Here is an 18,132-nt window from a genome sequence, read left to right as displayed (position 1 = left end):
TTGCGTACGCACGTCCTATGTTTCATCCGTACGCCACTTCTGACGCAAATCCTACGCAAAGTTTTATAAATGAGGCCCCAGGTCTTTCCTATATCGGATCAGAGCGGTGAAAGAAAAAGGCTGGAGTGAGACTCGTGAGATTTGCAACCACTTAAACGTTTCGCACCAGCCCCTTCCAAATGTAGGTGGCGAACATAAGGCTAGTAACCAGTAGCAAAAGAACAAAAAGAAGTGGCTCCTCCCTGCTTTCAGACCAGTAATTACACTTTTTAGAATGAATCAGTAACTATGCTGAACCTACCAGTAAATAATTTGTTGTGCTGCAGAGACAGAACTAAACCCCTTCATCTATGAGATGGTGATAACGGCCACCTGGACGTGTAATCCATACACCCAGGTAAATATGCGTGACCTCCTGTGTGCTGCAGTGTGCTGCTGGTGTGTAGAGTAAATATTGCTTCCAGCGTCTTTATCACGGTTTGAATCGTGCTGCTGCTTGAGAAGAGCCCGATAAAGCCACAGAGCTTAGATGCAGGTTTAGACTGAATACAGAATACCTCTCCAAGGATTTTCATCAATAATTCCACAAAAGCCAACGGGGCGGGGCTCTGCTTCTCTTTGCCTTTGAGCTCCAAAAATCCTTCAATCTAACACAGACCAACGTAGAGCTGTATGCTCAATGTATGGAATATGGAATGTCAAAATGTTCTTCTTTGAAGGACAAACAGAGATATAAGGGAGGCGTCAGTAGACATTATTTCAAATGTTATTATCTCAGTTACCGTTTAACACAAAATTATGTTTAACATAGAAATTGTTAGTATGTACTTTTACAAATTATGTTCTGGTAAAACGTATTTCAAATCTGAATCTCTCTCATCTAGGCGGGGTAGATGCAGTACATTCTTATGAACTTGGAGCTTGTGTCAAATTTACCGAGAATTAAAAAAGATGCAAAAACTTTAGATTTCCAAGATTGCGGTTTAGTTTTATCCCAGACTTTAAGGATTTTTGTGTTTAATAAGTCTTTTCCTGTGTGTGACCACATGAGTTTTCGGAACTCCTTAAAAACGTGCGCCTGACCACCTCTGCCTTCGAGGGGTAAGCGGAGAAACGGGCTTAGCTGGGTGGCTGCTGGGTTTCTATTTTCAGTGCAGTGTGTCAATCTGTGGCGTCATGGGATTAACTCTGAGCATTAATCCTGTGCAGGGACTGATGGCCACTGCAATCAGGAGGTATTAAACTGCACCAAAATTCAAAATGGGAAGAAATTCAAACGTGCTGCAAGTCAATTTACATGCAGCACCTTTTTCTAAGATGAGGTGATGAAAGCTTACAGGTTTGTAACTTTGTTTTTGCCGTCACCACTTACTTTGCGAGGTGATTCACCAGCAGCTCCAGCATCTGCCTGTTCTTCTCAGGAAGCCGGTGCACGAGAGTGTGGATTTCCGTCACTCTGGTCTCTGGGTTGTCCATCTCTGAGCAGATTCAGACAAAAAGGTGGAATAGAGGCAATGGAAGAAACAGAAGCCATTAGATTTCTCATGGATAAGTCCAAGAAGTGAAATCCAAAGCTACAGCTTCTTCTGTGCTCTGCATAAACTGCAAATACAGTTTTTAAAAAAAGGCCTTAAGGTGGAGATGCATCTTTTTAACAAAAAGACTTTTGAAATAAAAAATCTAAACTTCAAATATGTGTATGAATAAAACTTTTGCTGTTTTTTTGTTGTTGAAAAAAATCAAGTTTGCAAAGTCTAAACAACCAAAATATACAACAAAAAAAGTGACTCTCTCCCAAAAACTGATGCTAAATCTTTTTCTGTTGCTCATCTCAACTCTGTCTGACACATGTGCATAATATCTAAGCCTAATGGATGATGTGAAGTGCATCAGACAAAGAATATGCAGCAGGCTCGTGCTGGAGGGGAGCGTTTCATGCAGGCGGTGATAAAGGGGGCTAGAGGCAGCATGTTTTACCAGCACCAAAGAAATAAAGGCCCTAGAAATAAAGGCCCTGCATTGTTTAAAATCCCAGAACACCATAATGGCACTTATCGTTCACAGTAGCATCAGTCCAACCACCTTTTTGCTGCACACTTTTGCTACTGTACACTATCGTAGGAGAGGGTCCACCCACAGATTGGAAGACTGTGGGTTTAAAGACCACAATTGGGTCATGTTAAAAACTCTAAAAAATAGGACCCCACCCTCTTTGTGGATGGGTCAAATGTGGAGTAAATTTCCCCTTCTCTGGTGTGTGATAACTAACAGGAATTTAAAGACCCAATTCAAGGAACATTGTCCTTTTGGTGTTTTTAACATCTTCTTGTGGAATTTGCAGGAGAGTTAAGCTCAAAATTGTATTGCTGAGTATTTTGTGTTCCTATTGTTGTGAATCAGGAGCAGACCAAAAAGGGCTTGCTGACATAAAAAATCCACTGGGCGGGCCACAAGCTCCCTTACTACACTTCATCCACTTATAGATGACTAGATCCATAAATGACTTTGTTTTCTTCATCTTTTTTTTTGCGCTGGTTATGTTAAGTTGGGGTTGTGGGGGGCTGTAAGCTAGCAGGAGAGAGTATAAACAGGTGGGTTACGGGAAGTGGGGGGGGGCTTACTCTGCAGCAACAGCCTTGCCCACAACTCAGAGGCAAATTTCTAATGAACTACTGCCAAAACTATGTCCTAAAGAACGACACAGGTGATTAAAGGACCGCTGGGAACGCATTGAGTATAGATCAACAGATGATCAGAGTGGGACTGTCACTCTACAGGAAAATTAGAGAAATTTGAATCCATTTTTGCTACAGTGTTTACCGCTCTGAGTCAGGCACAGCTGCTAGAGAACTCTGCATGAAAAGGACATTTAAAAAAGGGGATTTGTGGGTTTTAAATGTCAAACAGGACAAAGGAGTCAGAAAGGGAACATGCGAGAACAAAGCAGCACATGCTTTGTTGGTATTTTTGAATTTGTTAGCAAGAAGAGAATTTGAAAGTGTCTCTGTAATCACTTCTGCCACTTGCTTTTTCTCTATCAGTCATTCAGAGTTAGAAGCTGGTTTTTGCTACTGAATGTTTGCAGCTGCTGCAAAGTGTGTGTGTGTGTGGGGGGGGGGGGGTCAATATGCAGCAGGACAGAAGGGAAGACAGATTACGTGTTAGCACGTTGCTATATTAAGTCAGAGGAGGGATGACAGATCAATCAAACCTGATCGGGCCTCAGGAGACGGCTGTCAGCGCTGAGCAATTCACCTGCAGCTATCGCGGCCGCTCACACTTCACACGCACACATTAGCAAGTAGGAGGCCCTGCGCTGTAAACACTCACATGCATCCAAACACATGCTCTGAGACAGATGGCAACTGCTGCAAACAGCCGCGCAGAGAAAGAGGAGAAAAACGCTGCGGCAGCCTCCGCACCCACAAAGAACATGCATGAAAACAGAAACCCTCTTGGTTCTCGGTGCACCCTCCTCTTATGCCCACCTCTTTACGCGCACAGCAAAGCACATCCGCATGACCTTAATCAAACACCTACACGTATTACATAAATCGAACGTTTCCAGAAAAGAAGAACTGGACAGGCTGAGTTTAAGGGAATAACAAAGAAGCTAGATAACCTTTATCCACATTTTTGTGAGAGTAAAGCAGTGTGGTCACATAAAAAGAAAAACTACTCTTCCTAGTCGCAGGAAATGTTTGCAGTTTAAGCATTAAAACAGGATGCTCTTTTTTTAAGATGCTGGTTAAATGATAGAAATACAGAACATTTTACAGCTAATTCTGAAAAGCAGAGTTGAAGCAACCAGGACTAAAATACTCGATTACTCTGATTTATCATGCAAGGGTTGTGTCTGAATTCCCACCCTAACCCCTAACCCCTAAAAAACTATATAGTGTGGCACTATGTCGTGCCCTGAATTTTATGAGAAATTCGGAAACCATGATCACTATTTTTAAACGGCGGATATGATGTCAAGGATTTCACGAAGTTTAAATCTAATTAATATGAGCGTTTTGTGACGATTATTTATGAGTCCATTGTATTCTGAAGATACAAACGTTGATGGTTTATTAAAAAAAATAATTTAAATAATTTTTTGGGGGAAAAATGCATCCTGGTCTATATTTGCCGATACAGTGAGCATAGATGCACACTAGTTTTTCGCAGAGACTTCTGGGAAATTTCTCAGACACTTGATTTTGGAATATATTAAACATAGTGCACTATGCACAGTACAGACACACCTTCTGATTCAAAGAGTTTTCTTTATTTTCATAGTCATGAGTAAAGAAAACTCTTTGATTTAGAAGGTGTGTCCAAACTTTTGGTCCGTACTGTAACTAGGTTGGAAGGAATTCAGACACAACCTAGGTTGACGTCAAGACATGGGCGGCGCCCACAAGGAGTGAAAGGCGGTGCCTCAAAGATCAAGTCGTCTTACTTCCAGGTCGGAAAACTGTCTACGAAAATAACTAACACATCATTTAAATTTTGTTCTCTGAGTGCCAAAGTTAATATATTATGATATATATGCATACATGTTACTCTGAAAGGCCTAAGAAAAGCAAGATATAGGTCCTTTAAATTCCTTTAGATAATAATGATTTTTTTTTATTAAATGTAAAACATAGCAAACAATTAAACAGCTTTTAAACTGTATTATTCTATATTGATTACATATTACTGTCTTTGACATGCAGTGCTGTCTACAAGATGTGTCTAAAAATAAGTTAAAAGATAAAAAAGTATAAAACTTTGCTCTCTGCTGCTTTGAGGTTTTAATCCAGCTCTGGTTATCATTTTTCAAGAAAGAAATTGAAAGAAAACTTGAGTTTTATGGATAAAAAAAGTTCTCCCACAGAGGCGTACAGTTACTGTGACTGAGGTCTGACCATGGGAGGAGGGAGACTAAAAAAGATGGGGTGTATAAATAATGTAGCTTCCCTCTTTACTGATGCAGAGGGGAAAAACTAGAGCATGACATCATGCACAAAGCAAAGACGGAGGTCTGTCACAAACCATGAAAAATTCAGATTAAGGATTTTCTTTACACACAGGCCTAGGAATCTATGTTGGACATAAGTAAGTAATTTGGGAAAAAAAAAGGGGGGGAAAGAACTTTAAAAAATAATGGAACAAACACATTCTATTGTAAATAAGCAGCTTCTTTTGTCAAAGAAACTAACAAAAAAAATCCCAAAGTATTTTCTTTCCTCTCCTGTTCCTTCTTAGCCTCTTCCCATTTCTTTCTCCAGAGCCTGTCTGGTTCCCACAGCACTTCCTAATGTGCTCTTGGCTTTCCCTCATCAATTTGCTTTAAACCTGACTGGATAAACCGAACTGGATTAGCGTGAAAAGGAGCAAATCTTGAAAAGGTGGAAGATGATCTCGGTGGTTGGGAGGAGCAGTAAAAAAAATATGAAAGAGGGGGAAGAAAGAGGGGAGTGGCTGAATGAGGGAGTTCAGACCGGGACACTGTCCTCGTAACACACCGCCGGGTCTGCAAACTCGAGGAAGACACGCACAGAGATGCATTCTTACACATGCGCACTCGCGCGCAGATGCACGACACGCAAATGCAGGGTTACCGGCAATTGACGAGATCCAGGAAGGAAACATGGAGCAGAGACATTTGACTCTGGGAAAGATCAGGGGGGGGGAATAAAGGCTGCAGTAAAGGTATACAGACGGCGTGCAATTATAATATTTGCTAATAAAAATTACAAAGGATTCTAAGCATAGCGTGACAGGTTCAAGTTTGACTGGAACCAGTTATCTTGGCGGACATATCTTCAACGGTACTGCCTCATAAACGCACATAAACACATAAAAACACTTCCTTCATATTTTCTCTAATTAGACCTGCTGCGAATGGAGCCAGTGCAGCACGGCTTTGTTAAGAACTGGCTACAGGCAAACATCTGAACAGGTCTGTGCATCACTTTAACATTAAGATCCTCGTGCGGGAAAAAATTGAACTGAATGCATCACAAAAAAAGAATAGACTAACTAAACCAAAATTGCCTAAAAGGGACAAAAAAGCAACAACCCCGTTGATGATTTCTGACGAAAAGACGAGGCTTTAAGATGCGGTTCCTTTGTGCTGCTAGAGTTTATTCTGTAGCCTAGCAGCCATGGGAAAAGAAAACCATCGTCAGTAAAAGTGTTTGGGTAATTTGCCTTTAAATCAGCAGAAGGAGCTTTCTTCATTTTTTTTTTATGTTTTAAAAATGAAATGAATGTGGACTGAGCCACACCCATGAGGCAGCTGCAAAACATTTTGCAGCTGCCGTCTGGTGCGAAACTTGGTCCGACTTGCTTTGGGATCAGCTGACCAGGCTTTGGTCTACATGTGTCTGAACTGAAACTGCACAGTTTGCTTTAAGGTAACACACATTCAGATCAGTCACAGGTCCCAGATCAGTCAAAATGCTGTACGTTTTTATAAATTAAGGGCCTTGAAAACAGCCTCAAGGAGGTGTTTAGTAAATAAATGTGTGCCTCATTTAAAAATATGAATGTATTCGTCCAGGAACCACACAGCATACCACTAACTAAGATATTAAAGCTCTGTTTTTAGACATTCAAGATATTTTACCAGGTTTTAAGTTGTTTTAACTCATCTTTGCTCTATTTACAAGCTTTTCTAAAAATAAGAAGTTGAGAATTTTATTTTGTTTCATTAAGAGCTACAATTTAGAAATAAGGAAATTAATATTAAATAAATCATTTTCTCCACACTCTTGAAAAAAACAACTACAAAAACCGTAATGTTGGTTCAATTTAAGGATTTTTTAATTATTGTTATTTTAAAGTTCAATAAATATTGACAAGCTAGACTGGCATTCATCGTCATTATTTTGGAAACTAACATTTAGATTTATGTTCTCAGAATAAGTGCTAGCTTTAGATTTAGATTGTACTAAAATTGTATTCTCCTTTTGTTCACATTTGGTTCTAAAATCAGTAATTTCCACTTCTTATTCTAGTTATTGTCACTAATGACAAACATCTACAATTAGGTACATTAAAAAACAAAAGAAACTTAGAACTATCAAATAAATACTTTGGGCTGTATAACATTCAATTTGAAGTAATTCTATCCAACAGTTTGCCTTCTTTAGCTCACTTTTCCTTCTTTAAAGCTTGTGTGAAACTCCTTGTTTCTAAACGTTGATATCTTATAAGACTTTTATTAATGTTAATACTTTCTAGTGATTTTCTTCAAAAGATGACTGTTTTCCTAGTTTTCGGTTACCTGTGTTGAAGCAAGAAGTGACAGTTGAGAAATATGATCAAAGATGATAAGAAGAAGAATATTACTTCTTGAAAACTGGTGTAGATGTTTTTTATTCACAAACTTATCACTAAAGAGGTAAATGGCATGCAGGGAGAAGTAGACTCACTGGCTGCTTTGATGAAGCTCCTCTGGTACTGGTAGGTCATGAGAGGTGCAGGCAGCACTCTGGAAGCACAAAGTGGAAAGGAAAGAAAAGATGTGGACACTTTGTAAAAATCGGTTCACATAAACAATTATGGATTTAGGCGCGCTCAGCTCGTCTCCCTGGACGTGCACCTGCTGGTTCTCATGTGTGAGAACAGCAGCCATCAATGGAAGTGTGTCTGTGTGAAAGTTCACCTGCTGATTTGTGTTAAACACAGAGCAGATTTATTCAGTAGATTGAGCACAGTGTGAGCTCTACAACTAAAATTTTGTTAATCTTTCCATTCCATTTAACTGACTTCTCCTGACCTCTCAGAACTAATCCCTCCCTCATTATTCCAATGTTAAAGAGATCATTTGACCGTCAACTCCTGTTGTCTGTGAGAGTGTGAAGTAAGGCGGTGCTGGCAGATCTGAAGGTTTTCATGCCTTCATCCACAAATCCAAACAATAAACTATAAAACTTTTCTTTTATTAAAACAAAAAGGACTGGGGTTAAAGCTTAGGCACACAAACCTGAGGTAATGCTTGATAGCACTTGTGATCGTCTTAATCTCCCACTCTGGGCTATCCAGCTCAACATCAGCGCATGTTTTAGGATCTAATGGACAAAAAGAGCAGGGATTACTAATCAAACAAAGGATTAAAGTCAGGAGCACATGTGCTTTGCTTTGTGTGTTTTGGTGTTTTGGTTTAATCCCATAGTCAGGCTCAGTAGTTTCTGTACTTTGGAGTTAACGCCGGCGATCCGGTACAATCCCTGCTCATCAATTCCTGGAGACAAAGAGACTCAAAAACGTCTTTTCTTTTTTGGATGTGAGGAAAAGGGGCCTGCTTTGGGAATTCTACATTTTTGCATTCTCTGCTGAGAACATAAACACTGTAGATGGAATTTAGACATGCAGACAAATCATTAGTTCTCATCAATTTGCCAAAAAGAAAACGAGTTAACCCTGCTAAAGATATTAGCAGCAATAAGAAAAGCTACCGTCAAATTTATTACCTTTAGTTTTAATGTGTAGAGACTCAAAAACTCGCAAGGATTATTTTTAAATCCAGATTTTATCTCATGAAATTTTGGGATTACTCATCTCTGAGAATCCCAAGCAGAGGTAACTGCAATAAAAATCCATTTTACTGCATGCCAGGTCATCTCAGTCCACATATAAACGGTTTAGACTTATCTATCCTTACTTATGCAATGTTTGTGCTGTAATAAAACCTTCAGCTTGCACTAACACACAGAAATACATCTTAAAAGTTGATTTTTTTTGACAGTGAGGAAGCAGAATAGGTATAACAGTTTATACTGTTTAAACACAACGAAGGAGGAAGTGTTTTGATATTTTTAGTAGTCTCGTCTTTAGGTTTTTGGATTTTTCTTGTGCTACAAACTGGTACAAATACGTTGACAGGCGACCCCTCCAGCTATTTCACTGTAGTGTAAACATAAATGCCGTCTTATGCCTAACTTAGACCTGAATCTGCTTTAAATTCATGCATTCTCTTTCTTTTGGTGTTTTTTTTCATCTTCTCTGTCTTACATTTGCTTCCTGTAGAGACTTCAAACACGATGCAATGTTCTTTGTTGGGTTCAGCCCATACAGTGTGGTTGAGTGTGATGCTCTGTTGCACGTGAAAGGAAAATGAAATTTGTGTACAGTTGTGATGTTTTACTGTGATATTATGAGGTTCCTTGCATGATGCATGTCATGTGATTATCTCAGTAGTCTTTCAAAAACAGTTAAGGAGGGAAACATGGACGAACCTTGATTTTATAGTTACTATAATAGAAAAAAAGCCTGAAATCAATTTCTAAGTTGATCTAACTTGGGAAAAAAATAACTTTTTTGCATAATAGGCGCAATTAGGCAACAAAAATAAAACTAAAGAGAGACTTTTTGTAAGCTGAGGGTTTAACTCTGCAAACTGTTTTACTGTAGGAGTACAAAAATGCATCTTAAACAAACTTGTGTGAAACTTAAAGTATGAAGCAATGGGAGGCGCTGCCTCTGATGTACTCATAGTGTCCCTTTTTTCACTCTAAACACATAGGAACCGAAACTAAATGAAAAGTACAGCATGCCTTAGTGAAGACGCAGGAAACCCACAGATCTGAGAAGAAAAAAACAAAACAAAACAGAAGAAAGGCGCAGAGAAGCGGTGTACCTCGCGTCTCCACAGCATAGATGAATTTCTTCATCACATTAAATCCGATCACATCCAGCTGGGCCACTGAAGGAGGGGAGGAGATACAAAATTAGGTTGGGCGCAACTTGAAAGCATTCATTAAAGAAAACAAAAGGTTGAAACAGTTGTGGAAATCCAGTAATTTTGAATTCTGGTTAAAAAAATAAATATAAAACATGTTGAAGCTACTTACTGCCTTCAGCTTGACTGTCTCTGTTGAGATTGTATACCTGCAAAAAAAACAGTGCATAAACTTTCTCCAGGAACATTTTTTTTTTTTTACTATGTACATTAATAAGTTTTGGGCTTCTATGCAGATACGCTTATAACTATAGCAAATGTTAAATTAAACAAATATTATGTGTTTGATTAGGACTTAAGATTTAAGTCATATTTAGGTATAACATAAAGCCATCTTTGGAAGTTGAGAATAATTCTGACTTTTTTGATCATCTCTGTTACATCCTTTTTTATATACTACTGTGATCAATTTGCAACAATGCAGACACTGTCAATGCTTTATTCTACAGCACAACCTTTTGTTTTGTTGTAATATAGAAGCCTTTCAGGTTACAATTCATTTTAAACTCAGAGATTAGACTAAATTCGACTTGGATTTGGAATTAGCAAAAAAACTATTTGTACAAATCTTTATGAAAAACTCGAAAAATATAATAACATTTCACACCATGAATATCGCAAAAAGATTGATATCTGCAGACGGTCAGTTATCAGTCTACCTCATTTTAAACCTGAGGCAAACCAGTGGTTTTACATAAACATTACATCATGTGAACAACATATTTTTAAATTGTTTGGCTCTGGAAAGTTTTAACTGGAAGGAAAGCACAGGACCTCCTTTTAGCGTCAAGAGAAAAAGGCGTGGCTGTAAAGTTCTTTGGTTTTTCTTGACAAAAAGAAAAAAGTATTTACGCAGACAAACTGAGTTTAGCCAGTGAAGTGCAAACAGAAAGTACTGGTGTTTGCAGGAAAAGGAAACAACAGGCATTTCTAATTTAATGAGAGTTTCCCTGAGCTCGTCAGCTGCTTGTTTGAGCTTGTCTGGGCTACTTTTGCACGTTTAAACGGCAACATGAAGCAAGTTGTGTTCACACGAACAGATCCTGAATGTGACCATTGAGTGCCCAGGATTTCAGAGAACTATCCATTACCCAACCAAATGCAAACTATGTAGTAAGAAATGCAAAACTTGGTGCAAAGCCAGAAAAATTGTGTCTTCAAAGCAAAACGCCGACGTTGTTTTGCTTAGTGAACATGTCCTCCCTCCGTCTAATTGTCTCTCTCTCTACCTGTTTGGCTGTGTCATGTAAGAACAAACTGGTAACCATGGAAACCCACCGGTTCTCTGCCGTCCATAGCCTCCATCCACAACCTGCGGTCCTCTTCTGACAGAGCTTGCATGGTGATCACACCCGGCCTTTGACAAGCACACACAAAGCACGTTAGCCTCAAAATATATTGGAAAATTAGAACAAAACTAAAATTGAATATTTACTATCTAAAAGAAAATACACTTTTATATCTGAAAACCTAATATAAAAGTGTTGGTGTTTTCTAACATGGACAGAAGTCTGTGCATCTCAGATATAAATTGGTTTTAAATATCAGACACAGCTCATTTTTGGCAGATATAAACAGATTAGCAGCTCAGTTCTGACTTTTACCAAGAAGGGATGTGCACAAAGCCTGAGGATTCATCAACTAACAAGTATCCATTAAATCAAGCAGCTATTACAAATCACCTTGACAGGGTTAGCCCTCAGTGAGCGTGCTCACACATCAGTCACTGACACACCCTCATTAACCACATCCATACCATACCGGTCTTCTGGGGTTTCCAATCAATCGGTATGCTCAGCGTGCTGATAGCAGCACATTCATCTCACTTTCAGACTCGATGGACTGACCAGCACACACTGTTCCTCATCAAGGGACGCTTGGACCCACAGTCCAGTTTTTGAAGCTGCACTGTAGGTTGAGTAGAACTGAGTGTGGCCCTCATAGGACGTACTGGCTTTACTGAGCTGCAAACAGATCATTTAAAACCCCACTCCATTGAATTTGATGGGTTTTGTTTTTCTAATGATGGAGAGGACATTACAAGATTTAAATTGCATTTCTGAGTACGTCTTCGTTTTCCTCGTCTGAGTTGGCATCTGGCTCAAAACCGTCCACCTGGATAGCGCCTATATTCTATTTTTGTTGCACTGCTAATATTAGCTGAGGGTGTAAAGGGCTGTAAGATAGCAGGAGAGTGTGTAAACAGAGAGCTCTCAGTAACAGGAAGGGAAGGGGGGGTGGGACTCCACCACGCCGACAACTAAAAGGTGAAATTCTAATGAACTACTACAGCACAACAGAAATTATGTTCTAAAAAAGCAAAGGTTTTATATTTTTAAAAGAGTGCTGGGAAAGCTTTTAGAACAGATCAAAAAATGAGTGGAGCGGGACTTTAAGGTAGATATTTGCATATACTATAACACTACTAGTTCTGCTAAGTCCTGCCTGCAGAGCTACAAATGCATGTGCAGAAACAAAATCAATAGTTTCAGAATAATCCTTTTAGAACCAAATATTAAAGAAGGGGTTTTATTTGCAATCTAATGTTATGTCCACTTTGTAATCTAGCAATAAAAGAATATTTCTAAAATAATTTTATGCTCTAAAAGCAAATATCTAATGAGATACATCTGCAAAACCGTTAAAACATGTGAAAACGATTCTATTTTGTGTGGATCACGTTTTTTTCATAACAAAAGCATTTGGAATAATAATCTCTAATCCCTTTACTAACACATACCATCAATATGTATGTGTGTGCAACACTGATAAACAATTAACAGGAACTTGTTAAACTTATTTTACTTTGCACAGAAAAGTTAGAAAATATACATGTGGCCAACTTGTCAGAAAGACTCGCCAATTTTCCTTTTGTAATATTCTACAACGCTGTAAAAGACAAACAATGAAAAGCACAAAGTCCAGCCAAGAGCACAGCGGTGACCTCAAACCCTAAACCTGCAGCTGTGTTAAAGTCTACACTGGGACAGCAGGGAAAGCCAACCAAATGAATGGACATCAACGCTGGAAGCATAAAGCTACAAGGTCCTTTGCATCAGTTCAGCAGCACCCCCAGCTGTCCGTTAGTTGTAATTACACGCTGTGAAATCTACTGTCAGGGCTGGCACTGACCTGTCCATTGCCTCCACATCAAAACAGAACCTCTTTTCTATCGAGTCCGTCTTCCTCCTGGTGCAGGACTTCAGGATGAAGCTCTCCTCCTCTCCCTGGATTTCATAAAAAAGTAAATCACGTCACTGCAGGGTAAGCAGAATGAATCAACAATCAAGGCTTTTAAACAGGAATCCTAACAAGCAGTATTAAAAAAAAACACCTCAATTTTAATATGACTGCAGGTGTTTTCATACTGTCTCAATTCCTTTTTTTCTCCAATATTCTAAAAAAAATTTAACAATAAGAAAATGGGAAACTAATTAAAAAGCAAAATGTTTTAACTCCTCTAAGAAGGCAACACATTTTAGAAACTTTTGGTAAAATATTGGATCATTATTTTAATTTCATATTCTTTTTTACTGCTGAGCCCAACAAATGATACAAATGAAAACCATAATGTACTGTCATCTATTGTTTTTTACATTTATTTTAATGTTACATAACATGAAATGTTCATAATAAATATGGATTGGTTTTACAAATCTTCTCATTTAAAATTTGTAAGAGTTGTTAAAACACAGAGGATTATATGTTCACAGCCCACCTGTTTAGGCGGAACCAGGTTTGAAAATACTTGAAGCCTAACAGGCTGCTAGTCCAGGTAAATTGTCGTTACATACCGTAATCTCCAACTGAGTAAAAGTGACATTTTTTGCAACACGTTTATATATTTAGTATGTTTTACAGTGAAGTTTCCACTTGCTTGTCATGCCAAAGGCTTGAGATTGCTGCATGTGCATTCTTGTAATCTTTATAAATGTTAGTGCCAGAGTGGAGGTTCTGATTATGAAGTCAGAAGTCATCAAATATTCAGTCATTTTATATCTAGAAAGGTTCCCAACTGCAATTCTTTACTCTGAGTCTGTAGTCTTGACTTGACATATCATTGTCCTGCACTGTTCATGCATTGATTGTTCCAGATCATCTTTACTAAACACTCACTGAAAACAGATGGAAAGAATCAATCCTGACTTTTTAATCTCTAAATGCACCTTAATGGAGACTCACCATTTTCCCGCCAGATTTAGGGTCAAACAGAACCATGGTGACCCTCTTAGGTTCACGATGGTATGTGCAGTAGTACTTGACCCAAGTCGACACAAATGACCCTGTAGGGGGTAGGGGGTGGGGAACACAGTTCAAGATTGAGATTGGGAACAAAAGATGGGGCGGGGTGCAGTAGCAAGAAATAAGTCATGTGACAACAGAGCAAAGAGAGTTTAAATAAGACCAAAAAAAAGGATTAGTCATGTCTTCTTCCTAGCTGGATGAGTTACCATAGCAACCACACGTGTCCAGACCTGTAGTCACGTCTTTAATGGATCAGACTTGCCTTTGTCAGCTATTGGTTCATTATATGTATTTATTCGGTTCCCCTCATATCATGTGCATATGTTAGTGTGCACACATGTCAGAGAGAGGGAGGTAGTGCGGTTCTTGTGTGTTCTAACAAACATGAACACATCCACCCATCGATCTACAAACTAAGTAAACTGTTATAGATTTCTTCCAGTTAAATCTAAGATTTTTAAGGACCTTTGTAAGGCGGATCAGAGAATAAGTCAATGTCTATATAGTAGCCATACCAGCAAAGATCCTAATCTACTGTCACAGGTGTTCACTGGGTATCAAAAGCACAATTTCCCCAACCAGGATCTGACAAATGTTGTTGCTATGGGGCTGGCAGGGCACCTGTTAAAATGTTGGGATCGTAACTCACCCGGGGCATCAAATTTTGCAATAAAAGGTTTCAGTTTTCAACACAAATAGTGGATTGAATCTGGGGAAACTCCAAGCAGAGATCGTTTATTTGGGGATCAGAATTTTTACAAACAACACAGCCAACAGCAGCATAATTCAAGGTCTATCATCTCCAATTTTGTACCGTTTTGATACAAGTTGTTATTACTACATGTTTATAAACTTAAAGGGCCTATACCATGCAAAAATCAACTTTTTGAGCTTTTAAGTGTATTATAATGTTCATTCCTCATAAAATCAAACCCCAACGTGGTATTTTGACTCGTTCATGCATTTCTGAGTATTCCTCTTAAAACCTGCGCTCTGAGCACCAGCCCCGCCCAACTTATGAAAACCAGCATAAAGAACATCCCAAGTGTTCCAAGAATGACGCAAGCAGATGGGCGATGTAGAGAAGACAGCTACAGAAAAAGGAGTAAACAATATCCTGGTGGAGATGCAAAAAAGGCCAGTGACCAATAAGAAGAACTGGTTTGAACATGGATTACTCAGCAAAGATGGAAGGCGTGTGTGTGTCTCCAGGAAAATGATGCGCATTAAAGCAGAGGATTTTTGACACGGAGATTGATGATGCTTCAAAGAGAAATGAAATGTTCACAGCCAGTGCTAATCAGAACATAGAACAATATTCTCATCATTTCAATAAATCCTGTTCATCTGGTGGTGCATTTTGTGACCGAATTTCACAGCAAAATGCGCCCATTAGCCATCACCATTCTGCCTGGGATGGAATAAATGCCTGGACAACTGAAGGCAGATGTACGGCATGCAGATCCATCTTTGCAAAAGTTAGGATGTTGTTTGATTTTGTGGGAGAAACGCAGACACGCTGCAGAGGCCGGCTCTAGGTTGACGTCATATACGTCGAAATAGGTGGCACCCACAAAGTGAAAGGCAGAGCCTCAGAGATCCAGTCGTTTTACTTCCAGGGAGGAAAAGAGTTCATGAAAATAACTCATATTTCATAAATTATTTGTTCTTTAGAGTGCCAAAGGCAATTTATGATCATGTATATGGTTTACTCTGAAAGGCTTAAGAAAAGCACAACATAGGCCCTTGAATCCAGCTCAAAGTTCAGAAAAGTTGAAGCACAAGCAGAAGTGACACCTACGCTTCTCCAGGACAAACAGGTATCCCTCCATGAGGTGCTGGCTGATGCTCTTGTGTTCATGGGGATTCTCCTTCATCTTCCTCATCAGACTTTCTACCTCGGAGCGTGTGCTCTCAAAGCGGTTCCTCGTCTGCCAACCAAAAAAGAAACAAACACAGAAAATTACAAATTCTGTTTGGCTTCAGTTTATGTTGAAGTGTTTTTCAGCAGCCGGCCAAAGCGTGTCTTACTAAAGAAGACAAGTTTTTTTTTTCATTCAAAACCTCATTTTGTGTTTCTTCCTCTCATTTTATGATCACTTAATGTTTAAAACATTGAACTTAACAGGTTAATGTTACATGATTTCAGAGAAATAAATATACATTTGTTTTTAAAAAAAAACATTTGGCTACAGTATTGAAGCTGTTTTTAATCATTTTTCGTCAGGTTTTTATTTTGTCTGTTATAAAATATTTTCTTTCTGTCACAAATGACTTAAAAAGACAAACAACAAAATGACACTTTTTCATGAAAAAGGTTACAGCTTCTCAAACTGTCTTTAAACTAAATTATTTATAATTAAAATAAATATTTCCCTAAATGCAACTCAGATTTACTGAAGCAAAAAAACAAAAAAGTTTTATTTAGCCTCCTGTATGTAGATGGTTTGACAAATTTCTTATTTATAAACTATTTAAGAAAAATAATTTTATTTGAGTAAAATACTTAAACGACTTTTTACATCGTACGACTTTATCTGATGCATTTTTATGTTTACTTGATAAAAAGTTATTTCCCCTCTAATATAATACAATGCAAAACACCTTTACATCTCTACAATGAAAACTACACATTTTTGTAAATTGGAATAAAACTAAAGTTGGAACATTTGAAAACGTTAGTCTAACAGAGTTGGGTGTGCAACAGGATACGAGAACAATGTGTTTGTGACCTCACATTCTGTATGCTGATGGTAAGATCCGTCTTGAAGTGGTTGAAGTCCTTAGCCAGCTCGTAACCATGGTGATAGTATGTGAACAGGCCTTGGAGAAATGCCAGCAGCTGAAGGAAAATAGCACCACAGGCACGATGTCGCGAGGCGGAAGAGAAGAGAAGAAGTGGAAAACAAGAAGATCCAAAAAAAAAAGGAAAGGATAAATGTGAGGCCAACAAAAGTTAAAAACAGGATCTAAAAGTGAAGTTGTTTTTTTTTTGTTGAAAATGTTTTTTAACACAACATAATTACTATAAAAGCATCAGATGATGATATAGATATGATATGAATGTCTGTTAATCTGGCAGCTGTACTTTATAACCCATGAAGTGTTTAAGGTGAACGTCAAGCTTCCTGAAGTTTTAAAACCAAAACGGGTCAACAGGGAGGAAAATATCTTACAGGCTCCACAAAGTCAAACATCTTTCTCTCTTGGACCTCTTGAACTTTGAAGACATACTCCAGGGAGACCTCATAGAAGTGCTGCCTCACGTTATCCACCTGATTGTCCGCCTACGACAGGAAAAGCATCTGTGAAAAATGAGCTCGCTTGTGTGGGAGACAGAAACAGGACGTGGACTGACATGAGATCATACCTCATGCAGATGTGCCTCTTTCTTCTTTGCTGAAAGGCTAAGGTGCTTCTCCAGGACTCCACAGTATTTCTCTGTCTCTTTGTCATACTTTTTCTTAGCTTCCTGTCAGATAAAAGCAAAAATCCTTTCAGTTCCAGATAGTACAGTTTATTGCCTTGCAAGTATTCTCCAAAAGTGTTGAAAAAAAAAAACACGACCATATGTGTTTCTTATCACAGAGAGGCAGGCATTCAATGGTTTACATTTTTGCCGAGACTTTGCCAAATACTAAAACATTGGAGAAAATGCTGGATTTCTTCAGGATTTCACATATTTTCCACTTCCACAAAGCTCAGCATGAAATTCTCCCTCTGGGTTGCACAGCTGCTAACTGAACAATGTACTGTTTCATCAGGAATGAGATCACTGACATAACAAAGAGACACGTGAGAGAAAGATGAGCAGGGCGTAAACTAAACAAAATACTGCTGTAAAAGGGGGAAAAAACGAGTCATTCAACATTTAATATAAAGATGAATGATAGCAAAAATGAAGAAAAAGAAAAGTGTTTACAACACGTGTTAACCTTTAGAATATTGTTAATAAAGAAGCAGGATTTTAAATAACAAAACAGTGATCTACCAAAGATTATCTACATTGGAAAAATGTAATAAAACAAACATTTTGTTACTACTTTCAAATAAATGATACAAATTTCATAAGTATATTCTAATACTTGAAAAAGCACTGCATATGTTGCATTTAGACCTCAAATAAAGTTTTACAAAACAAAAAATATACTGCCTTGAATTAATAT

General features: G+C 38.4%; 1 protein-coding gene across 4 annotated transcripts in view; it reads right to left on the bottom strand.

The window, feature by feature from the left end:
- The window catches only part of LOC101170206 (rho GTPase-activating protein 26), a 71,783-nt gene that overhangs the window by 12,391 nt on the left and 41,260 nt on the right, over positions 1 to 18,132 (bottom strand). For 3 of the 4 annotated variants that reach the window (XM_078931013.1, XM_078931014.1, XM_078931015.1), the window contains exons 5-17: positions 17,337 to 17,438; positions 17,143 to 17,253; positions 16,704 to 16,808; positions 15,768 to 15,897; positions 13,904 to 14,004; positions 12,854 to 12,948; positions 11,000 to 11,078; positions 9,834 to 9,870; positions 9,620 to 9,685; positions 8,151 to 8,224; positions 7,967 to 8,052; positions 7,413 to 7,471; positions 1,373 to 1,478 (exon numbers count right to left, since the gene is read on the bottom strand). In XM_078931013.1, coding sequence (XP_078787139.1) covers positions 1,373 to 1,478; positions 7,413 to 7,471; positions 7,967 to 8,052; positions 8,151 to 8,224; positions 9,620 to 9,685; positions 9,834 to 9,870; positions 11,000 to 11,078; positions 12,854 to 12,948; positions 13,904 to 14,004; positions 15,768 to 15,897; positions 16,704 to 16,808; positions 17,143 to 17,253; positions 17,337 to 17,438 — 1,151 coding nt within the window. The remainder of the gene's footprint in view (positions 1 to 1,372; positions 1,479 to 7,412; positions 7,472 to 7,966; positions 8,053 to 8,150; positions 8,225 to 9,619; positions 9,686 to 9,833; positions 9,871 to 10,999; positions 11,079 to 12,853; positions 12,949 to 13,903; positions 14,005 to 15,767; positions 15,898 to 16,703; positions 16,809 to 17,142; positions 17,254 to 17,336; positions 17,439 to 18,132) is intronic. The other variant, XM_023962162.2, reaches the window with a different exon arrangement.

The sequence above is a fragment of the Oryzias latipes genome, chromosome 14, assembly GCF_053564925.1.
Source record: "Oryzias latipes strain Hd-rR chromosome 14, Olatipes_Hd-rR_3.1".
Classification (NCBI taxonomy): Eukaryota; Metazoa; Chordata; class Actinopteri; order Beloniformes; family Adrianichthyidae; genus Oryzias; species Oryzias latipes.
The sequence above is the reverse complement of the archived record's forward strand: the minus strand, read 5'-3'. Positions and strand labels throughout refer to the sequence as shown.